Source organism: Aquarana catesbeiana, linkage group LG06 (genome assembly GCF_042186555.1).
Source record: "Aquarana catesbeiana isolate 2022-GZ linkage group LG06, ASM4218655v1, whole genome shotgun sequence".
Taxonomy (NCBI): Eukaryota; Metazoa; Chordata; class Amphibia; order Anura; family Ranidae; genus Aquarana; species Aquarana catesbeiana.
The window spans coordinates 304,599,154-304,624,157 of NC_133329.1; the positions used below are offsets into that span (position 1 = coordinate 304,599,154).

The 25,004-nt window shown below is 40.7% G+C and overlaps 2 protein-coding genes across 4 annotated transcripts in view; both read left to right on the forward strand.

Moving 5' to 3' along the window:
- The window catches only part of SPAG16 (sperm associated antigen 16), a 1,492,162-nt gene extending 1,487,914 nt beyond the window's left edge, over positions 1 to 4,248 (forward strand). The window contains exon 16 of the mRNA XM_073633573.1: positions 3,955 to 4,248. Within this exon, the coding sequence (XP_073489674.1) occupies positions 3,955 to 4,130 (176 nt within the window). The 3' untranslated portion in view covers positions 4,131 to 4,248. The remainder of the gene's footprint in view (positions 1 to 3,954) is intronic.
- A 2,109-nt stretch (positions 4,249 to 6,357) lies between these two features.
- Positions 6,358 to 25,004, forward strand: part of VWC2L (von Willebrand factor C domain containing 2 like) — a 395,699-nt gene continuing 377,052 nt past the window's right edge. The window contains exons 1-2 of one of the 3 annotated variants that reach the window (XM_073633576.1): positions 6,358 to 7,548; positions 24,080 to 24,534. In XM_073633576.1, the coding sequence (XP_073489677.1) occupies positions 24,145 to 24,534 (390 nt within the window). In that variant the 5' untranslated portion in view covers positions 6,358 to 7,548; positions 24,080 to 24,144. Of the gene's footprint in view, positions 7,568 to 24,079; positions 24,535 to 25,004 lie in introns of all 3 variants that reach the window. The other 2 variants (XM_073633575.1, XM_073633574.1) reach the window with 2 other exon arrangements.

A 25,004-nucleotide genomic window follows, 5' to 3' on the forward strand; every position in this document is an offset into this window, starting at 1 on the left:
CGGGGCTGTAATGTATTGCCGGACCCCAGCAATATAGATCAAAATCATTGTAAAAAACAGCATGGGTTCCCCACAGTCCATTACCCGGCATTTTCGGTCTGGTATGGATAATAAGGGGAACCCCACACCAAAACTTAAAAAAATGGCGTGGGGTCCCCCCAAAATCCATGCCAGACCCTTATCTGAGCACACAACCTGGCAGGCTGCAGGAAAATGTTGATGGGGACAAGGGCCTCATCCCACCATCCTTGCCAGGTGGTTGTGGGGGTCATGTGATGTCAAAGGGGGCAGGGTCACCCATTTACATCACCGGGGGGCCCTGCCCTTTGCTATATAGCCACCATGAAAAGACTGCGGTCGGTGGTACGCCTCCCATGGAGGTGGAGTTTTTAAGTTTTTTTTTCTCTGGACTGTGTTGTGATTGATGATGGATGGACGTTGAAGGACACTTTTTAATTTATTTCTTTATTTTAATAAAGGAATTGTCAAAAACTCTGCTGTCATTTTTACTTTTTTGACACTTTTTTTGGTGAGAGGGTAGGGGTACAATGTACCTGATACCAATTCACATAGGGGGGCCAGGATCTTGGGGCCCCCTTGTTAAAGGGGGCTTCCAGATTCTGATAAGCCCCCACCCACAGACCCACACAACCACTGGCAAGGGTTGTGGGAATGAGGCCCTTGTCCCCCCCAAAGCACCCCCCCATGTTGAGGGAATGTGGCCTGGTATGGTCCAGGAGGGGGGACACTCTCTCGTCCCCCCTTTTTCCTGCGGCCTGCCAGGTTATGTGCTCGGATAAGGGTCTGGTATGGATTTTGGGGGGACCCCACACTTTTTTTTTATTTTGGCATGGGGTTACCCTTAAAATCCGTACCAGAAAATACATACAAGAAAACTGAAATAGAACAATGGACTTCATTCCTGGTTTGGCAGGTGTAACCTGGTCAAAATGTGTATTCTCCCAAAGTTCCTATATTTGTTTCAAGCATTACCAATCAAGATCCCGCCCCTATATTTTAAACAAGCACACTCCATCTTTACTAAACTTATATGGTCACACATGAAACCAAGACTGCGCAGACAGTATCTTACACTACCGAAATACTATGGAGGATTAGCCCTCCCAGACCTAAGGAATTATTACCTAGCGGTGCACTTAGGGAGAATTATAGACTGGAACCGACACGAAAAAAAAAAAACTATGGACGCAGGGGCTCCCTCTAGTTGTTTATGTAACCAGGTGGCCCCGCCCCCTTCTGACGCCCCGGGAAAGCCATGGGGAAGTCCCCATGCATCAGAGGGGGCGGGGTCACCCGAGTACATCACCGTGAGGCCCCACCCTCAGTTATATAAGAACTGACACCTGCGAGGATGCGTCAGACGGCGGGAGCCTCCCATGGAGGCGGATCGGTGGGAGGTTTTTGGGGTTTTTCGTTCTGTCGGCGGAGCAATAAAAGAAGATGAATGGACTTCGTCGGACATTTTTATTTTTTTATTTTTTAATAAAGGACTTGTCCCAAGGTGTGTCTTGTGTTTTTTTTTACATTTTGACACTTTTTTGGTAAAATGGTATGGGTACATTCTACCCGTTACCATTTTAAATGGGGGGCGGGATCTGGGGGTCCCCTTGTTTAAGGGGGCTTCCAGATTCTGATAAGTCCCCATTTGCAGACCCCCACAACCACTGGGCAAGGGTTGTGGGGATGAGGCCCTTGTCCCCATCAACATGGGGACAAGGTGCTTTGGGGGGCTACTCCAAAGCACCCTCCCCATGTTGAGGGCATGTGGCCTAGTACAGTTCAGGAGGGGGGGGCGCTCTCTCGCCCCCCTATTTTTCTGTGGCCTGCCAGGTTGCATGTTCGGATAAGGGTCTGGTATGGATTTTTAGGGGGACCCCATGTCAGTTTTTTTTTATTTTGGCGCGGGGTTCCCCTTAAAATCCATACCAGACCTGAAGGGTCTGATATGGATTTTGAGGGAGGCCCCCTACGCCATTTTTTTAAAATGTTGCAGAGTTCCCCTTAATATCTATATCAGACCTGAAGGGCCTGGTAATGGACTGAGGGAAACCCATGCCGTTCTTTTCAATGATTTTTATCTATATTGCCGGGACTCGGCAATACATGACAGCCGTGAGCAGCTTTAAATGACATTTTTTCCTTTAGAAATGTACGTTTGCTGCTCTCATTCATTACACTATGTACGGCCACTATGTACGCAGCCTTTTATGGTGTGGGGCTTGGACTTAGCCCTCTGAGCCATTGGTCAAAATCACTCTGCCTATGGCCAATTATGACTTTCTCAGCAGAGCTTTCTGTGATTGGCCAAAACATGCAGGTCAGGTGCATGCTTTGGCCAGTCATAGGACGCCATTGCACTGCGATCTCGCAGTGCATTATGGAGCGTTCCGCGGCACTCAAATTTGCTGCGAATGCCCCATAATGTTTGGCATTCATCGAACGAGCGAACGCCTGATGTTTGACTCGAGCATCGGGCTCATCCCTATTGATGATGCGTTGCCACAGTCCAGGTTTTCATGATCCACATGCCTACTCGTTCTGTTATTGTCATTTTCCTGAGTGCATTTTTATCTTTGAAAAAATTCATATTATTACTACAAACTACTCTATGAGGTGTTTGCGCCTTGTCTTTGTTTTCAAATGTGCATTATTGCAGAAGAAACATGGCATATTTTCTCTCCAAATAAGAGCTGCCTGCTCGCAGTTTTCTAAAAGTTAGGTTTAGTTCCGCTTTAAATTAGTGGGGTTAGTTACATCTTAGTAGAACTATAGGCGAACTTATTTTTTATTTTGGATAGAGCAAGGGAGGGTTATAACCCCTGTTAGATTTTTTTTGGCATCTGTGTCCCATTGTGGAGATATACCTTCTTTTCCTGTCCCATAACCAAATGGGAAGTGAGAGGAAATACCTGCAAATTAAGGGACTTCCTTGGGGACCCCCAGGTCACCGGAATTAATATCCCCATTGGAAGAGTTCCCCCTTATTGCTTTTCTGGGGACGACCCAAAATTAGGGGTTTTCTTCTACTTTTACTTTCCATGATAATTGTAAGCAGGACAAATAGAGAGGGTGAATCTCCTTAATGGGAGCACAGGCAGCAATAAAAAACTGACAACTGTTCTAATCCCTCTCCACTCTATCCACAACTAAAAAACAAGTTTTGCCTTTAGTTATACTTTAAACTCCTAAGAGTAAAACGAGTAAGAAGCAAGCTAATGGGCATTGGCTGAATATTTTCCTTACAAGAAGTGACATCATCAGAGTGTGGCCCTTAGTTTTATTATAGAGACAGGCTCAGACAGCAAATGACATGGGGGTGGGCTCCCATGATATACCCCCAGCTGGAAGGTATGGGTGGAGGTTTGGAAGAGTGCTGCTTTTTTGTATTCTACCAACAGTGAACAAAAAAAAGTTTTAACGTTACATAAACTTTTACTTTTTCCAAGTCTGTACAAAATGAAATTTAAAAAGGTTTTGGGTGGAGCAGGGCTTTAAAATGCTGTCTTTTACTCCACAGAGCAACAAAAACGATTTGACTGGTATTATTTGTTTTGTGTAACCATCTGAATTGAGATTACCTTGTTAAAATGCACATCACACGTCTATGCACACTGGAAATAGAAATACATGAAATGAGTCAACCAAGACTACTGCTGCGTTATACTCATAATACATAGGTGGATATAAAGTGTCTGCCATACGGTAGATGAAGGGTTTATTCTAATAAATAAGCACAGGATGTCCACAGTAGGGATTTATGAGTTTACTTGCTGGCATGGACAGCCCGTCTCATTTATATTGATTTATCACGCTTGGATTGAAGTTATTTCCAATAAAAACATTAATTCAGCACACATCACTTGCAGTCCAATCATTATTCTCAGCATCGTCCTCAGTGTGAATCTCACCACTCTGATGTGTTCTCCTTTACAGGTCAACTTGTGTCCCTGGCTAGCAATGATGGAACCGTCAAGATTCTGGTATTGACATCTGGACAACTGACCAGCCTAGAAGGTCACGAAGATGATGCTCAGTGTGTGATCTTTGATCATAAAGGGGATTTTCTCATCTCAGGAGGCTCTGATGGCACTGTCAGATTTTGGTCTTAAAGCAGAGCACATTTTAATGTAATCTAAAATACTGCAAGCATGACTGCTGCTTGCAGTTCTTATGTTGCAAGCCAAACATGATTCATCTTTCAGTAGTTCAATAAAGATTTCTTGGTAATGTGGATTGCAGTGAATTTACTGATGTGTGCTTTCCTTGAACTATCCAGCTACCTGCTCTGCAGGTACTTTTCAAGTTGTTTATACACAAGGATCATTCTACATGATCACAGTTCCTACAGATAGAATGGACCGCTGCAATGCATCTACTTTTCAGGTTGTTTATACACAAGGGTAATTATCCATGATCACATTTACTACAGGTAGAATGGAGGGCTGCAGTGCATGTACTTTTCAGGTTGTTTATACACAGGGATCATTTTACATGACCTTCCTACAGATAGAATGGAGAGCTGCAGTGCATGTACTTTTCAAGCTGTTTATACACAAGGGTTATTATCCATGATCACATTTCCTACAGGTAGAAGGGAGGGCTGCAGTGCATGTACTTTTCAGGTTGTGTATACACAAGGATCATTCTCCATTATCACATTTCCTACAGATAGAATGGAGAGCTGCAGTGCATGTACTTTTAAAGTTGTTTATGCACAAGGATCATTCTCCATGATCACATATAATACACATAGAATGGAGAGCTGTAGTGCATGTACTTTTCAAGAGTATACACAAGGATCATTATACATGACCACAGTTCCTACAGATAGAATGGACAGCTGCAGTGCATGTACTTTTCAGGTTGTTTATATACAAGGGTCATTATCCATGATCACATTTCCTACAGACAGAATGGAGAGCTGCAGTGTATGTACTTTTCAAGCTGTGTATACACAAGGGTTATTATCCATGATCACATTTTCTACAGGTAGAATGGAGGACTGCAGTGCATGTACTTTTCAGGTTGTTTATACACAAGGATCATTCTCCATGATCATATTTCCTACAGATAGAATGGAGAGCTGCAGTGCATGTACTTTTAAATTTGTTTATGCACAAGGATCATTCTCCATGATCACATTTCCTACACATAGAATGGAGAGCTGCAGTGCATGTACTTTTCAAGAGTATACACAAGGATTGTTATACATGACTACAGATAGAATGGACAGCTGCAGTGTATGTACTTTTCAAGCTGTGTATACACAAGGGTTATTATCCATGATCACATTTCCTACAGGTAGAATGGAGGGCTGCAGTGCATGTACTTTTCAAGTTGTTTATACACAAGGATCGTTACACATGACCACAGTTCCTACAGATAGAATAGACCGCTGCAATGCATGTACTTTTCAGGTTGTTTATACACAAGGGTCATTATCCATGATCACATTTCCTACAGATAGAATGGAGAGCAGCAGTGTATGTACTTTTAAAGTTGTTTATGCACAAGGATCATTAACCATGATCACATTTCCTACAGATAAAATAGAGAGCTGCAGTGCATGTACTTTTCCAGAGTATACACAATGATCGTTATACATGACCACAGTTCCTACAGATAGAATGGACAGCTGCAGTGCATGTACTTTTCAAGTTGTTTATACAGGAAGATCGTTACACATGACTGCATTTCCTATAGATAGAAAGAGGGAGCTGTCATTATATTCTGGGTTGAAATGTTCTAGCAACAGATTATGTTTGTCAATGGGGCACTTGTTTAAGTGTGCTGATTAGTGTAGTTTCATATATTTCAGCATAGCCAAATACTGCAGATGCATATCAATGAGACCATGGACATCTAAAGTAGTAGAACCTCTGTAGATCATTGGTAGCTAGTCCACTGAAGTCAACGATAGCCTAGAGTAGCCTCTAGAGCAGGGGTATCAAACTAGGGGCCCTCCAGCTGTTGTGAAACTACAAGTCCCATCATGCCTCTCTAACTGTGGGAGTGATACTTGTAACTGTCAGCCTTGCAATGCCTCATGGGACTTGTAGTTCTGCAACAGCTGGAGGGCTGCCAGTTTGAGACCCCTGCTCTAGAGTAATCTTTTGTTTTGTTACTATTATTATTTAGCTAAGTATTTATGTGTGTATTGCCCTTTATACTTCTAATAAAACAGTACATTTCCAAAGCATGGACACAGAAGAGTGTATACAACATACATGCATGAAACAGTTGCCTGAATGGGTTAAAGGGGCTGGCTAGAAGTGTCCCCAATGTTCCCCCCTAGGGAGTATGTTGTACTCTTTATTCTCCATTTACAAAACGCATTTCATTGTGTTTTTATGGTACTATGTGAATGCTGCAGGGCTGCTGTTATCCACTGTTCCAGTGTGCAGCTGTGTATGACTTGGATTGCTCTTGTGTTGTGTGTCACTGTGGGAAGTGCTGGACGTTGCTATGCTGTGTGTGTCACAGTGAGTGTAGTGCTGAGAGCAGCTCCGAGTGATCAGTGCGTGTCTGCTGTCCAGGGTACCGCGCACCGCTTATGGAACTGAACACGGCTCTGCACTGCTGTCCATGGTGCTGAACATCCACATACGCTGCTGTATATGGTATTGAACAGCGCGGCTGCCATATGGCACTGAATACAAGCCGTGCGTCGGTTTCAATGGTGCCGAATCCCGCTTTCCGCACTGCTGTCTATAGTGCTGAGAGCAACCCGCGCCGCTGTCCATGGTGCTGAGAGCAACCCGCGCCGCTGTCCATGGTGCTGAGAGCAACCCGCGCCGCTGTCCATGGTCCTGATCACCACCATGCGAGGCTTCCACCACTACAGCCCTGGCGTGCAGCACTACTCCATCCGAGGAACTGTCCGAGGTGCTGAACGTCTCCACCCTGCTCTCAGAATTCTGCTGAAGGCAGCTGGGTGCTGATCTGTCCCGACAATAAGAAGCTTCCTAGTCCTAGAGGTGTTATAAATCCGCAAGCTGAGCATTAGGATACACCAAGTCGCCTTCCTATGTGGAACTAAAGGGGAAAGTTATGCCTTTTCTCTTCCACCTGTCCTCTTGCACGGTCTACCGATCTGTCTGTAGGCGGCTGTGGCAGCAGCATATTGCCATGGAGTTGAAGGGCTTCCAGTCTGGGTATGAGCCCAGTTTCATGCTGTTAGTGTTGCTGAAGTCTTAACCCACCTCCTCAGCTGTGAGTGACTGGCAGGGATATCTAGTGCCCGGGACTTACCAAGGATACCATGAGTCCTCTGCTCACGTGTGGATCTATCTGGTGTTGGGTTGTCATAGAGTATCAGTGAATCCAGCTCAGTTTTAGCTGGGATTCCTGCAGACTGCCGTACTACAGAAGGCTTTGCTCTGTGTGCCATGGCAGGGGACCTGGAGGGACTGGGTATTTCCTCTTACTAAACAATGGCTCTTTCGGCTCCAAGGATGGGCTAACCGCAGAATCAACCTTTGGCTTCAAACTTCCCCAGCTAATCCTCGGAGGATTAACCCCTAACTGGTAAGACAAAACTAAAAGGGTGAGTCTGCAAAATGAACACAACCTGTGTATTCATTATTCATGGTTCTTTTTTTTTCACCTAGAAAGTCATAGCTAATGAATATGCAGATGCAAATACAATCACTAGTCTGTGTTTCTTGCTTTACATGTAAACTTGTTAATTTCAAATATAAATTAAAAACATGTTAGAAGTTGATTAAATACAAATTTAACTGTATCACCACCTAGCACATATTTCATTATGGAAGGGTTCACCTGACTTTGGAAGCTACTCAATGACAGTAGGCTATGATGTGTCCCATAGATTTTTTAACACTAGTCTTAATATCAAACACCCTGCTGCATTATCCAGGCAAGCCACTGAAAGTCCAGGCATGCTCTCTGTAACGGTGTATGCTGGGTCTTCTAGTACCCCAAAAGCTTGAGGGCCTCTGAAGACAAAGCCTGAAACTGGAATGTTCTAACAAAGATACAGCAGCAATGTGCCCATCACCTTTCTACTCCTATTTTCACAATATCTTATGTGTGCCAGTTCCAACAATGCATCGGTCTTTGATGCAGTGGTGTTAAATCAAGCAGTCTCATTTCTCAGTTGTGTACTTAAAGCAAACCATTTGAATATGCTGCAGCTTTAAACATCCCTTCAGGTGAGCTTTTTAAGGAAGGTTGACATTTCTATGCAGCGTTTGAGAATCTTTATACCCCATAGTACACCCCATTCAATGGTGGGAAAAGGTTAAATGTCAAACTTTATAATTACTGCACTTGTAAACATATAACTGTTGCAACAACACTATCAGACTATTTATTAAATAGTCAACTCAGAAGGGTCTTTATGCAGAAGAAAAAGTGGTATTGTTATCAATAAGTTGCTGCATATAATCTACTTCACAGTAAACCCATATAATATCTACAAATACCTTACAGTAGATATCCTTAGTAATCTTACAGGTTTGTTAACAGGATTGCTAGTTCTCATGGAAGTCTATGGGGACAGTTAATAGTTCTTAATATCGACATTACACCCAAGTGCCTCTAAGCCCTGGATAACCCCTGGCCAAAGCTCTTGATTAGGGAAATGGTTTGTACACTTAAATGAAAACAAGCCTTCATATTAGGACTGAGCCCCACAGCATAAAGTACAGGAACTAGAGTAGATCAACAAAATTATCAGGGCACTTACCTGCACCCCTATGCAGGATAAGGTAGTAAAGTATCATGCTTTTAGAGACAATAGCACTAGTGTGACCAATACAGCTAGTGTGTTTAGGCTACATTTACCATTAATGTAATGTGTGGCTAGTAAATGAATTGTGTTTTCATCTTCAATGGCTTCAATATTTTCAAGATATTGATGCAGTTGAGGGAAATGATTATTTGATTTAAAATGTCTAGGCCACAGGAAAAGATACACAATTACACTGCTGTGATGGCTATGTGTAACACGTATTCTGTCCACCTGATGGGGGCTCACAGTTATTTTATGCACTGCTTTCTGCTCTTCGCTCTCATTTTCTGTTTTTCTCTGTAACCCTCAAGTCATATGGACACTTTCCTTCATCACACTAATAATCATACTGGTCCCTGCCCCATCCCCTATGAATCAATAGCTCTGCTGCATACATACACTCTATACCTTTATGTTGAATACTTTTATTAAATACTTTGATGCATCATATTTGTCCCATCTTTTTTAAGAATGTGCTAATTTTTTTGGTGGTGTAAAACATTCAGCACTGAAAAAGTTAACCACTACTGCACTGTAATAATATTTATGTTATAAAAAGCCAGACACTCAACCTGTCTTCCAGATAGCATGCTGTTTTAGAAAAAAACACTGTCATTACTAAAATACCACCTTCACAAAACCAAATGATTGCCTAGTGTTGACAGCCTTGATTAGCTGGCTGTAGGGAGCGGCTCCCATCCAAAACAGCTTTTAAGGAAGTCATTATCAAGTCAAAGACAGAATAGTTAGTATGGTGTGGTTGAGCTGTGATGATCTATATTGTAGGCAAGTGGCACACATAATATTATCTATACAATTTTGTTCTTGTGTGATACTACCCATGTTGTTCCCAAAAAAATGCTGCAACCTATTCTACACTAGCTGTTTCAATAAGAATGATGATCTGGGTAAAAAAACTGGCGATCACTTGGAATTTCTACCTGACACATCTGTGCTGTGAGTGAGATGTCGGTATACACGGAAGTATTGGGGCATCGTATACTGAGGCTCAGTTAGCCTGTGGCAGTCTCCCTAACTGCTTGTTGTACAGAGGCTGGGAGACATCAAACTCAAGATGAAAGAGAAGAAAGGAGGGCAAGTTCACAGTGCGACTGTTCATGATAGGGCATATTCATTAGCACAACATTCAGGCTGGAGATTTGTTATCTGCAGCTTCACGAGTGGACGTTTTTGTGTGCTGTGGGGCTTAAATATTCTCCTTTTCCATATAATGCTGGAAGTTGCAGCCAGAGCAAATAGGCATGCGGCACATAGAAGTGTTTTATGGGATTCTTTGCTGCATAGAAAGGACAGCTATGTCTGTAGGTCACTGTTATGGTAAAATACTAACTCATTATTATTGTAATATGTTTGTTTTAAATTACAGCATGAAAGTGCCTAGCTACAATAAACATTGTGGAACACAACAGTTCTTCAGTATTGTCCTAATAAAGTATTGTTTCTATACTGACAGTGTAAATTATTATAAAACTACTACATAGGTAAAATGATTAGTTCTGCATAGGTAAAAAATGTATCGCTAGTCACAAAATTACAATTATACCACTATACCTTTTACCTGCCACGTAGATTTTTAGCTACTGAAAATCGGTGCTGTTGCTAGTGCAACAGTGAAAGCATAATAAAATGTTTATCAGTGGAGTTTAATTGGACTTGCTTATAGCACATGTGATGTTCCATACTAAGGGTTCCAATACCTGAAATCTTAAAACAAAGTCATTTACCCTCACTTTTAACCTCAACTGGCTCTTTAACTACAGTTAGTGCAATCCCTAACCCAACCTTTAAACCTTAAACTTAACTTATTAACCTAATCCCTAAGCCTAACCTCTAACCCCACATTCTGTCAACACATCCCCTAAAACTATCTCTAATCTTTATCTCTTTCTGTAATACTAATCCCTAAACCATAATTCTCAACCTAACTTCTAACATCAGCTTCTTTCAACACAAACCTTAACCCTACTGCTATTTCTTAGCCCAGCATTTTTCAACCTTTTTTTGAGTCAAGGCACCCTTTAAATGTATAGACAATCTCAAGGCACCCCGTTATAGAAATGTAAAACATTATTCTAATAGTTTTCCACAATGCAGCAACATCCACACATGTAGGACACCCAATGTTAGAGGTGATTTTTTTTTTCCAAGGCAAATACACTTTTGCACACTGGTACTGACTAGTATTCCAATGTTTCTCTTCTCACTCAATTTCTCTATCCATCAGCTAATGTGACCCCAGTGCTGAGGGAGAGAGGCAAAAAAGGGTCAAACAAGAATGCTGTGGAGGCAATAGACATCCTCCTTATCAACTGATGACATCATTGATTATTAGGATGCCTGTGTCTGGAATGTCGTAATGATGCATAATCAAAACCTGAGGCTTTGTGTAACTAAAAGGCAGGCTTCATTCACCTGCTGGCTTGTATACAACTTTTGATACGTTTTTAGGCGTTTTTAGGCATTTTGCCAAGGCATCCCCGAAGAAGCCTCAAGGCACCTCAGGGTGCCTGGGCGCCCTGGTTGAAAAAGGCTGTCTTAGCCCTTACTGTCACTCTCAACATACCCAGATAACAAGCAATTGTGCTGCAAGTTTGAAAATGACTTGCTAAGCTATTGCTAGACTTACCAGGCTTCACAAGTTTGTTATACAATTGTAGCAAGTCTGCATAGCATGACTCCAGATCAACTTTCTTTGCAAACATTCTGCAAGTCTACTGCATTTTCATGCTGTAGACTTACAGAGCTCTTGCTGTAGACTCACCACTGCAACTTTGCTTTTGCTAGAGACTTGCAAAGCAAATTTTCTACAAATTGGAAAAGTGTCAACTAGAACTTGTGCTTCAAGTGCCCTGCACGTGTACAATTTGTCAGGGAAAATGTGCAGCAAGTTAACAAGATGGGTAGTTCCTAAAGACCAACTTCAACCTAAACTTAACTCCTAATCACTAAGCATTACCATGAAATGTATATGTCCTAAACCTGATATTTCTTTTACACCAAATACATGAATAGCACAATATATCATTGGCAAAATGTTTGGTGCTGACATACAGTAGGTCAGGAAGTCGGCACTAAAAAACCCACACTCAACTTACTTATGCCAATATTAAACACACATGATGTAGAAGCATGTCTCCATGCCAGGATTTAAAGCAGAGTTCCGCCTAATTTTTTATTACAAATACTGCAGCTGCTGCCTTTAAAATAAGGACACTTACCTGTCTAGGGCGCCCACGATGTCGGGGGAAGCCGACCCGTCCCTTGGCTCTTGAGTGGAGGCACCGCCATCTTGCGGCTTCACTTCCTGGTTCCCTACTGCGCATGTGCGACTCGCGCTGCGTGATCCCACTGGTCCCTGCTGTCTTCTGGGACCTGTGTGTCAAAGAAGGCGCCGGAAGTCGCATAGATACCTGTGGGTAGCTTGGCTATCTAGGCCCGTAAGTGGGCGCAAAATACCTGTATTAGACAGGTATCTGCTCCCCCGTGAAAGGTGCCAAATGTGACACCGGAGGGGGGGAGCATTCCGAAAAGCGTAAGTTCCATTTTTGGGTGGAACTCCGCTTTTAAATGTAAAGGTTGACATTCTAATGCAAATTAATATAATATAAAATTTAGCAAGTTATCATCAGAAATGTTATTATTGAATTTGGATATCTAAAACATACATTCTGACTGGCTGCTTGGGTTTTACATTGTCTTGCTGATGTTGCATTTGACAGTCTTTTTAAAAACCTTAGCAGAGTCACATTAAAGTCTCATGACAATACAGCTTTTTTCACCTTGCCGTGGCTTGACATTTTATATGTATGAAGATCTGAAATATCCTTTTTCTTCTCATTCATTGAGGGACACAGGATTTAGAGACAATTGGGTTATAATGCTACCTACAGGAAGATTTGGACACAGGCAAACAAAAAAAATAGTGACCAGCATGGTATAACCCCTCCCACTCCCATCATGCCTCCGTTTTTGTTTTGTTTTTTGCTAGTATCTTAGGATGATTGATGTCTTTTCTCTAATGAGGAAAGTTTAACCATTTTTACTGGCCTTATTTTCTTTTTCCAAGATAATTTTTTCATCAATCAGGACTTCTCTGCACAGTGCTTAAGCTTGTCTTTTTATGCAGTTATCTGAATATGTGTATCCTCAGCGATAGTTTTGGGTGCTCTACCTTGACCCCCTTGAACCGAACAATTTCAAGGCCTGCCTAAAATGTGACATCTGGGCACAGGGCTCCACATTATGGCACTTTTCAAACCTTTGTATTAATTAGCTCAAGAGCACCTTCTAGGTCCAGAACTGTGGCACAGTTTCTGGTGTAACCTTGAGTAGGTCATATGGGCAGAGCACTGCGAGCTACTTTGTTTATTGGGACAGTTGGATGCCGTCATTGTCCTTATTTTCCTGTGGTTTGTTAAGGAAAGGGTTAAAATGCTAAGAAAAGTAGTCACTAGTTAAGTGTGGCACTTGCACACTCTGCACACCTGTTCACTAACATGCAACACATGGGGACCAGTAACACTTCTCTGGTTCCCTGCTTGTGTCCCTACATTCCTCAGAGTCTTTTTCAGATCTGTAAAGTATAGGTACCATAGGTACCTGCTCAACAGAGCCTGGCCGCTCGATCCTCGGCTCCACGCTCCCTTCTCTCCCGCAGCACCAACCAGATCGGACGTTCATACTCTGAGCCACACTAATACTGCACCCTGGGTTAGGCACCGACCCTCAGCCACCCCCAGCAGTACTTCAGAGGCCTTTTTCCTTGCACCTCCCGGTGCAAGGCCATCCAAGTGCACACAAGGACTCCCTATATACCGGGTCCCATCGCACCTTGGTCCAGGCTCTAGGACCTCTGGGTTCCTGCAATACCCTACAGCTGACCTAGCCCCCTCCGTTGGACAGGACCCCTCAGTCCAGCATGGGGACACGCTCTCAGACATCCCCCTGTTGTGCTGTTTCCAATCAGATGTCCTTGAAAAAGAGTATAACTCAAAATGCGTGGGATACTCCCCCGTATGTGTGTTCCATATGTTACGGAGTCCAATGATTGTGAAATCCATACACTGTATTGCTTGTCTGTTGTATTACTCATCCTGTATTTCAATGTATACTTACTTGTGTGCATTGTAGATTTGTCATATCTACACTCCTTTTCATAATAAAATTACACTTGCAAACACTTCAGAGTAGCCTTTTCCCTCCAAAGTCCCATAAGAGGAACAAATTTCCATTTTTGCTTGTACTTTAGGGATGTGGGTTAACCCTACTCCATAGACCAACTCAGCCCCACCCTCCCTCCTCTCCCTTCTCTGCTTTAACCTGGGAGCATTTCACCAAAGTTATGGATAATTTAATGAGCCAAAATTACAATCAAAAGAAATCCAGAATTTGCTGCAACACTTCACCTTTATTGATCCTTTATGTAAAAGATATCACAGACAGTGTGGGGTACAGTAAAAGTTGACACGTTTTATGCTGTGACTAGCACTTACTCATAATCTTTTGATTGTGTATCTACAGACAAGTTGCACTCGCACCTTCTCCTAAACCCTGGCTATGCTGTGGATGGATGGCTTATGTGCTCACATGGAGCAGCTTTCTCTTCAGCCAAATTACAATTTGGATTGCGGACTGTGATCAGAGGCCCTAAGCATACCTCAACACCTTCCCATGCTGAATCATTACCTTACCTGCCCAGCAGCCTTAGCAAACTCTGAACCTTCTGCTGCAGAGACTCTGATGAAGTGTCTCAAAATCCTTGCTGGTTAATGTTGTCCTTTAGGATTTATAACTTCCAGGCCTAGAGTGACCATTTTCACTCTTATTAATGTGGTCCATACCAAACTAAAAATGGAAGGCAACCCTATAGCTTTATATAGCTACCTGTCCAGGATTCCTTAGAGGTCTTAATACTACTAACATTTTTCTGATGAACCCACTACTCCCAGACATCCTATGCGGAGAGTCAAAAACTCCTTTATTACTGTTCACACCTCCCAAACATTTCACAGTCCAGTACCCATTAGAAGAATCATTTATTGAGAAGTGGGCCATTCCCACTGTTGATCCAGCAGTATTTGTCCAGCAGTGTCCACAAACTGTAGTTTCACTCCCAGCCCCCTAACTAGCGTTTGTCTTTTAATCTTTCTATGTCACTGTACAAATGAGTAGACCCCATGCAGCCCATGCAGGTCTTTTGGTTCAAGGAGATTTTGTCCAGTCCCTGTGGCACAAAGGTTTCAAAGATTTTATTCCAACCTTTTCACAGTTCCAAATCCAAAAAGGAGGAATCTGCAACATATTGGAATTTAGGCTCCTAATGTTAATTTTGACCCAAAAATTCTGCATGGAATCCACCAGATCTGTCCTAGACATGCTGTTGGTGCAATGGACTGGTGACATCCCATTTCCTGATTAACATTCTGGAGCTCTGGGCAATTTGGTTGTCCTTACAATGCAGTGGAATATATCAACCATCAGGAAGCTATCAAAAGTTGTGGCACAGTGAGGTAAGTACTATATGCCTTTCCTTCCCTAAAACATCTACAAGTACTATATGCCTTTCCTTCAACCTAAAACATCTACCTCGTCTGTTCCACTGGATCAATATGATGTGCATTCTAGTTATCTAGTTATACTCATAGCTATGGACTAGCCCAGCCCAGGATGTAGTACCATTAATTGTACAGTCTCCTGGCAGATGCTCCATGGTCTGTTCCAGATCATCAGGATCTTCTGTCGTAAGGATTAGTTTACCATCCTGCTTCATGGTCTCTGGCTTTAACAGCATGACTGTTAAAAACTAGGACATGTACGGTATGGGGTCTCTCTGAATCAGCAATTCATATTAAGTAAAAGCAAGAAAGTTTATTTCTCGCACGATTTACCATTGTACATGGAAGTCATACTTCACGAGGAAAGAATCTTTTATCCCAGGCAATACTCAATGAGATTAATCTTTACCTTTTTCAATTGGGCTTGGATCGGCAGTTGGCCCTGAGTACCATCAAGGATCAAATTGTGGCTCTAGTGGTCTTGTTCCAGAGGCTGTTAGCCTCTTGTTCTTTGATCAAGACCTTTGTACAGGGTGTCTCTCATGTGATTCTGCCTTTACTCTGTGTGATTTTAGCTATTTTTTTTTGGAACTTCATGAAACCACCGTTTGAACCTATTAAGAAAATTCCCCTTTCCACACTTACTCACAAGGTTGGTTCCCTTGTTGTCATTGCCTCTGCAAGGTGCATGTCTGAAATGGCAGCTTTGTCTTGTAAATATCCCTTTCTCATTTTACATAGAAACAAGGTAGTTTTGAGGCCTAGAGAATCTTTTTTTCCTGAGGTTGTTTCAGCATAGCATCTTCGCTAGATCTTATACTTATATCCTCCTGTCCAGCCCCAGTACATCCAAAAGAGATTTGCCTTCATTGTCTGGAAGTAGTTTGTGCTGTTTGTGTCTACTTTGCACTCACTACTTACAGTAGAAAGAGTGACTCTTTTATGTTGGATGGTCCCCATAAAAGGCACAGCTTCTTGCTCCACCATTTCTTGGTGGCTGCGACAAATCATTGTTTAAGCCTATAGTCTTAACTATCAGGATCCACCCTTTCCTGTGAAAGACCACTCACTCTATTAGATTTGTGAGTGCTTTTTTGACTTTTTGGCATCAGATCTTTCAGGCAGCTCTTTTTCTGTTGTTTATAATGAGCCTGTTAGCATTTTGTTTGCTGTGTTGTCCACCCATCAGTGGGACTTACAGAAAAGTAGATATAATTTGTAAAAAACATTATGAGTGTTACATTCTGGTGTAAAGAGCCTGATGTGTGATGTCAGCAATATCCCTTTCCCAGCTAAAAGTCTATAAGTCTTAAAAAGCAATGAGGAAAATATGAAATGAATTTATTTTTGCATTGTAATATTTAAATATTGCAACTGCAAAATACAACAGGAAATTAAGACCTTGTGTTGAACTGCCAATAGCACTAGTAATGATGATAAGAAAGTATATTAACCTGAAACACATAATATTTACTTTAGCATAAACATGTCAAAAGAGCAAAGGGACTAAACTATTCATTAGCAACAACCTTTTTTTACCTGTAAACAATGTTTCTAAGTCTTATCTATCTTTTTCTGCTCATAGGGAGCCACTGGATTACAAGTACAATAACAAACAGGAAGGTATTACTATAGAACATTAAAAATCTCTCATAAATACATGCATCCATTGTTGTTGGGGGAAGCTATCTGTCATTGCTACAGTGTCCACTATCAAATGCTCACCATTAAGTTTTCATCCATGCTGCAATGAGTTTTAATTAACAAATAAACATAAGATATGACTCTCTATTTGTTAACATCACCATGCTTTTATCAGACAAATGGGGCTTGGGCAATTAGAAATTACAGCCATTGAGGCACAATTTACATAGAACTTTAAAGAAGTCCCATCTACTGCATAACTAGCCATGGTTGTGGAAGCCTTTAGTGTACAGGAAGGGAAGACTGACCTTTTAGCAAGCATAATTGTAGACCACTTTGCCGTTATTGTTACTTTGGTTCTTTGACAGATTCACTTTATTGTAAAATCTTCTGCAAAAGTCTATGAAAATACAAAATAAAAAAAATGCAGTAAATCTCTGCAATGCATTCGCATTTACCAGTGGTTTGCCTCTTTTAAAATGCAGAAAGTACAAGTAGTAAATCTGATTCACTGGAAATCTTCTCTTCCACTTACAGTGTCCTCCTGGGATTCCTCCATCAACACTATTTTACAAATATACAGTTATGTGTAAAAGTATTTGCCCCCTTTCTGATTTTTTTTTTTTTTGCATATTTGTCACACTTAAATGACTCAGATCATCAAACAAATTTTATTATTACACAAAGATAACCCGAGTAATACAAAATGCAGTTTTTAAATGATAGTTTAATTTATTAAGACAAAAAGCTATCCAAACCTGCCTGGCTTTAAGTGAAAAAGTCATTGCCCCTTAAACCTAATAACTGGTTGTGCCACCCTTGGTGGCAACAACTGCAATCAAGCATTTGCAATAACTGGCAATGAGTCTTTCACATTGCTGTGGAGCAATTTTGGGCCACTCTTCTTTGCAGAATTGTTTTAATTCAGCCACATTGGAGGGTTTTCCAGCATGAACGGCCTGTGTAAGGACATGATACAGCATCTCAATTGGATTTAAGTCCGGGATTTGACTAAACCACTCCAAAACCTAAATTTTGCTTTGTTTGAACCATTTGAAGGTTGACTTGCTGTTGTATTTTGGATCATGGTCCTGCTGCATAACCCAGGTGCACTTAAGCTTGAGGTCACAAACTGATGGCCGGACATTCTTCTTTAGGATTTTTTGGTAGAGCTCAGGATTCATGGTTCCATTAATTATGGTAGGTCATCCAGGTCCTGAAGCTGCAAAGCAGCCCCAAACCATCACGCTACCACCACCATCTCTGACTGTTGGTATGATGTTCTTGTTATGAAATGCTGTATTAGTTTTATGCCAGATGTAACGGGCTGCACACCTTCCAAAAATTAAAATTTTTGTCTCATCAGTCCACAGAATATTTGCCTAAAAATCTTGGGGATAATCAAGATGTGTTTTAGTAAATGTGAGATGAGCCTTTGTGTTCTTTTTGGTCAGCAGTGGCTTTGGCCTTGGAACTCTACCATGGATGCCATTTTTGCCCAGTCTGTTTCTTATGGTTGAATCATGAACACTGATCTTACCTGAGGCAAGTGAGGCCTGCAGTTCTTTAGATGTTGTTCTGGGTTCTTTTATGACCTCCTGGATGAGTCCTCATCATGCTCTTGGAGTAATGTTTGTAGGCCGGCCACTCCTGGGAAGGTTCCCCACTGTTCCAAGTTATCTCCATTTGTGGATAATGGCTCTCCCCATGGTTTACTGGTGTTCCAAAGCCTTAGAAATGGCTTTGAAACCCTTCCTAGACTGATACATGTACATTACTTTGTTTCTAATCTGTTCTTAAATTATTTTAGATTGTGGCATAATGTGTGTCTTTTTGTGATCTGTTAGTGTGCTTCTCTTTGTCAGACAGCTTCTATTTATGTGATTTCTTGATTCAACAGGTCTGTCGGTGGCATTTTGTGAGTACCCACTTTTATATAAAAATTTCTTATTATTAAATTATCTTTGGTAATGCACTAGGTGTGCGCGCCTTCCATTTCTGTTTTTCTTGTCAGCCTAGCTCTGAGGAAGGGTGTGCACCCCCGAAATGCGTTAGCTGTACCCCGTGTTCTGTGCATGTCCATGCACTGTGTTTATGGCCTTTTGTCAGTTGCATTTTGTGAGTACCCACTTTTATATAAAAATGTCCTATTATTAAATTATCTTTGGTAATGCACTAGGTGTGTGTGCCTGCCATTTCTGTTTTTCTGGCAGTAATCGGGCCTGGGTGTGGCAAGTGAAATTTAACTCAGATTTCCAAAAAATTTTGGTTAATCACAGTTCATTCATGATTCAGCATGGGAGGGCGCAATTACTTTTTCACATAGGGCCAGGCATGTTTGAACAGCTTTTTTCCCTTAATAAATTAAATAACAATTTAAAAACTGCATCTTGGATTTACTTGGGTTATCTTTGTATAATATTAAAATTTGTTTGGTGATCGGAATCATTTAAGTGTGAGAAATATGTAAAAAAAAGTAAAAATCAGGAAGGGGGCAAATATGTTTTCACACGACTGTATAAACTGATTTGTATGAGTAGAAATTGTCCAAATAAATTTGATAGAGTTTGATTGCCATGAATGAGACAGTAAAACCCAATATTTTATCATCTTTTATGTTCTTTACCCTTCCCCCAATCTTTTTCATAGTCCCACCTCATCTCCCTCTTCCCCTACTGTTTATCCTTCCTGACCACCTATTATGCTTAAACATACGATTTCCTTTTTTTTTAACTGTGACTTTTGCAAGCCCATTCTTTCTGACATTTCAAACCTGTATTTGTCAATATTTTGTTAAACTGTACAACACTTTAGATTCAATATCTCACTTTGTTGGGTTTGGTGATTGTTTTAAACAAAATACACATGCAGCTATCATATCAGCACATCTTCTCTTATGGTCATGAAAGACACTGTGCTATGTTGGCAGTTATTAATGCTTCTTCTACAGAGAACATGTAACATGTCTCAAAAATCATATTGTTACTATGCCATAAAACCTGGAAAACACTCCTCTATACAATAGCATTTTATAAAATGATCAGATGTCACAATAAAAATCTCACCTCAACTATCAATAGACATTAGTTACAGCGATCAGGAAAACATTGAACTGATGAGCATTAAAAGAAATAATAATAATCCTACAATTTATGGGCACTTATATGTATATCAGACATGTCCTTGAGAAAATGGGCTCTGAGTTGAAATATTCCAATAAAAACATTATCCTTTCCTAAATATTAAGTCCTGAGCACCTTTTGTTGGCCCACGGTACTCCATAACAACATAGCTCAAATGAATCAATGATGATCTGGACAAACATAGATTTATGCTCAGACAAAAAAAAAGTTAGAAATAATATATATATATATATATATATATATATATATATATATATATATATATATACATACACATGGTCTTTTTACTGCCATCACTGTTCCTGTGGTGTAATGCATTGGTAACCAACACTTCCATGCAGCCATTATTTTACCAGATAAGCTGTGAAAATGCTGAAAGATGCCATTGGCTGGTGATACCACCCAATCCTGAGTCCCCTGTGCCTGCCTTAAATGTTACTTCCACAAACTGCTACCTGCAAATTGGGGATTCCTGCAGAGCCAAGCATGGGTTAGCTTGTCAATAACAACAGCAATTTGTAAGTGGAAAGAGACCCTGCCAATTCCCCTAGGAACATATCGAAACAATGAGACATGAGAGGCAAATTGAATTAATCACATGGTAAATTAAAAACTTTGGTGTATTTGTAGTTTTGCCAGAGGCCATACTTGATAACTTCTATAACTAGCAAGTTGACCACCACTGGTACAGTATTTGGGAACATATTTATAATTTTACCTTTGAATGAGGGCCTTCTTTAAATGTAGGAGTTTTGAAGAGAATTGATTCCTTGTGACTGCACAAAACAACATCTTTACACTGAGGACCTGTCACATGAATGGTTTTAATTAGCCCTGTGTTAACTCTTTCACGCTTTCCTTCAGTGCGTCATTCAGGAGGACTTTAATCAAGTTAGTTTATAAGAAAGTCAATACTAGAAGCTTTCCAAATGTCAGGGTGACCAGTATTAGTGTAAATGGCTTGTCTTCAACTTACAATAAAAACCCCACATTTATTTAAATGTCTTCACAAGCTGAATGAATCTGTATAGATTGCCCTCCTATTCTCTGTAGTCATTGAAGAGGACTTACAATTTATTCAATAATTCATCATATTCATAATTAATAAGGGGTGATTAAATGAGTTAGCCATGTATAACTGCAGTGAATTTAATGTGTTGAATAATATGCACATGCTTCAGTGTTCGGTAAAGGGATGGAGGTTAAAACTGACAAAGAGATACATTTACTGATGAAGTACAATAGGACAATGTCACTGCAAGGTTTATGGACAAATAAAAGCTACAGAGTAATAAACTTTGTATAGGTTTAGGGTATTTTATCATTATTGTTTAGTGGGTTTGACAAATCCTGTCCTGTATGATTTATACATTGGCACACGATGAAATGCCACATGTTCATTATAGAGATGAGCCCAATAAAACGCTTCTGTAGCAGCTCCTGGGAATTACACCTGTCAATCTTCCATTTTACAACGAGACCTAGAATGGAACAATAGAATGGAATAATCTCTCTCCCTTGCTTTTTAATGTTTGCAATATTTTATCTGTGGTTACCAACAAAAGACAGGTTTTATACTCTCAGTCATTCAGTTGAACATGTAATGCATATTAAAGGTGAGCCCTATTCAGGATAGAATTGCCAGTAAATTTGCATAGCATCAGATTATATGCCTTTAGGGTTTTTTTGAGCTGCGCCAGTACCGGAGCTGAAGGATCCAAGGTAGTTGTAAATCGCTCAGTAAATGCATGTTTCAACTTTCTACATGTTACTGTCTTATAGCAGTCTGTGAGATCGCCTCACATGGAGCATGAGAGGGTAAAATATATATATATATATAGTATTTTGTAAGAACAGGTTCTTAATTATTCACTATACATTCTCCATATGTGTTAAGGGCCAGTTGACACCAAAGAAACACAGTCTGGATGCGTTCCAGATGTATTTTTGCATGAGCATTTTTGATATGTTTTTGGTGTGTTTTTGATGCAGTCCAGTGCTCCCCCCTTTCTTCTTAACCTTAAGGGCCAGTTCACAGTTTTCTGCATCAAAAACACATGGAAAGTAGGTTATATGAATTCCAATGCCATAGTTCACACCAGTGCTTGCAGTTCCAGTGCGTTTCAGTTCCAGAAAAAAAACTAGAACATGCTGCATTTTTCCTGCACTGGGTTGTACTGGAACGCTGTAAAAAGCATCAAATATGCACCCAAAAGCACCTAAATGCACCAAAAACGCACTGGAACACCCATGTCTTTATTTAATGTTAAGAAAAAAGAGGGGGAAAATGCACTGGACTACATCAAAAACGCACCAAAAACGCCCTGGAATGCATCAAAAATGCGTCAAAAACACGCATGCAGAAAAGCATCTGGAAAGCATCCGTTTCTATGGTGTGAAAAGGCACTAAATAAGGACATGTGCATTCCATTTGTGGTGCATGTTTGATGCGTTTTACAGCGTTCCAGTACAGTCCAGTGCAGGAAAAATGCAGCATGTTCTACTTTTTTTTTCTGGAACTGGAAGGCACTGGAACTGCAAGCACTGGTGTGAACTATGCCATTGAAAATCATATAACCTACTTTCCATGCGTTTTTGATACAGAAAAAACTGGACTGCATGTGGTGTGAACCTGGACTGCATGTGGTGTGAACTGGTCCTAAAGCTTTCTCCAGCTCTTTTTAACCCAAACTTCAGCATGCCCTTCTTTGTGATCATTAGAAGTATATGATGTCTTTATAGTACAATTTCTGTAGTCATTTCCAAGTAGTTATAGACATATTAGTCTAACTACATAAAAATGAAAGGATAACTATACTTTGAATAAAGTTGGTGCCAACTGCTTCCCCTCCCCATCCCCTACCCATTGCCATACCATCCCCATCCCCATACCATACATATAGCCTAGCAGAGATCTTAGATCAGCCAGTGACCTTGTTCACTAACTGTGATGCCAGTTCAGAGGGCAGTTCAGTCATCTTCACTAAACTAGTGAGCTACAGCGTAATGCCTATATCATTTCTCTATAGACATTAACAGAGAAGTAAGCTAGTTGCAGGCTTGTAAATATGCTGCTTCCTCCTTCAGGCTGCAGGGATAAAAAGATGCAGCCCATGTGAGAAGGACAAAAGTGCCATCTAAGCTACTGTAAGCCACAGCAAATGGAGGATGTCCCAGATGATTTTGGGTTTGTAATCGAGGATATAAACTGGTAGGGGATAGTGAGGAAAGACATTGGGCTCCAACTTTATTTAAAGCAAACCTGTGCTTTTTACTTACAGGTAAAAGCATCAGGTTTGCATTAATCCTTTTCCCCCAACAGCATATAATCACCTTTCTTCTGTTCAGTGCCAGGAGCTGAAGAAAATACCAGAATAATGAGGATCATTTTTCTTCATGAGACAACATTGGGAGTGAGTGGGGGGGGAGCAAAAGGAAGCTAAATATATGTGACAGTAGAGGTCTGTGTTAAAAAGAACCTGCATGGGCAAAGCACAAAGACACTTTAAAGCACAGTTATATAGCAATAATACTACTTCATTTGGTGGTGATTGCCTGTATAGTTATATTGTATTAGTATTACTTCACTTGGTGGTGATTGTTTATTTAGATTACCTGTATATTTTCCAGGACAAACATCTGGGCACTTTTGCTGCTTTACCTGGAGAAGAAGGTATATGTCTCAAAATGTTACTTTAAGCCAGAAAAAAAGCTAAATATCATTGAAAGCTAAGGTACTCGGCTTTGTGCTCTATTTTACCATAAGTAACGTCTTTCTGAAGTTTAAAGATGTCCATAAGTGTTGCAATTTATGTTATTGCGGGTTTATAATTAAGCCACTTACAGTCTTGGGAGCCAGTGTGATTCCTGTTCTTTAAAGCAGAGATAAGCATTTTAATGACTTTATGCTGTATTCAGTTGTCATGTCTCTTTGCTTTCAGCCCACATGGCAGCAGCTGGATCCAGTTCCTAGTGGAGTGGCACACACGAAGCCTGACATTGGGTGATGGCTCTTCATATTTCTGCAGTCTCCATGATTCTCTTGGCAATCATGGCTTCAGCATCATCTGCTTCAATCAATCAGGAGGATTATCCTGCCGATGAAGGAGAACAGGCGTCTAGCAATGACAACTTAATATTTGATGACTACAGGGGCAAAGGCTGTGTGGACGACAGCGGATTTGTCTATAAACTAGGGGAGAGATTTTTCCCGGGTCACTCTAACTGTCCTTGCGTTTGTACAGAGGATGGGCCTGTTTGTGATCAGCCAGAGTGTCCCAAAATTCACCCCAAATGCACTAAAGTGGAACACAATGGATGTTGTCCGGAGTGTAAGGAAGTGAAAAACTTTTGTGAATATCATGGGAAGACTTATAAAATCCTGGAGGAATTTAAGGTATGAATATAATATATTTCCTCTAAAAAGTAAGTACTTACTGTTCCCTCCTTTGTGTAAAGGGAGGCTTCAGGAACAAAGCTAAAATGTAGCTTTGAGTAAAATGTATTTTAAGTGTCTCTGTCTTGATAGAAATATGGTGGATCTGTCTCTGAACAGGTGTTTCACATACATGACTCTAAGGGGTCTATGTATACAAAGTTTGCTGAACAAATGTGCCAAACATCTGCACAACCCCAACAAAACTTGCCATATTATGTGTAATATAATTATCTACTGTGATTGTAGGCACCATCTAGTGGCCATAATGTGGTCATTTTTTAAAAAATTCCTCAATTAGGAAAGAAAATGCATTATGCCTACAAGATCCTAGGGGATAATTATGTTACACTGAATTTGGCGAGTTTAATTGAAGCTCTGAGGATGTCGATCATATTGTTTCAGTAAACCTTTTATACATAGACCACTAG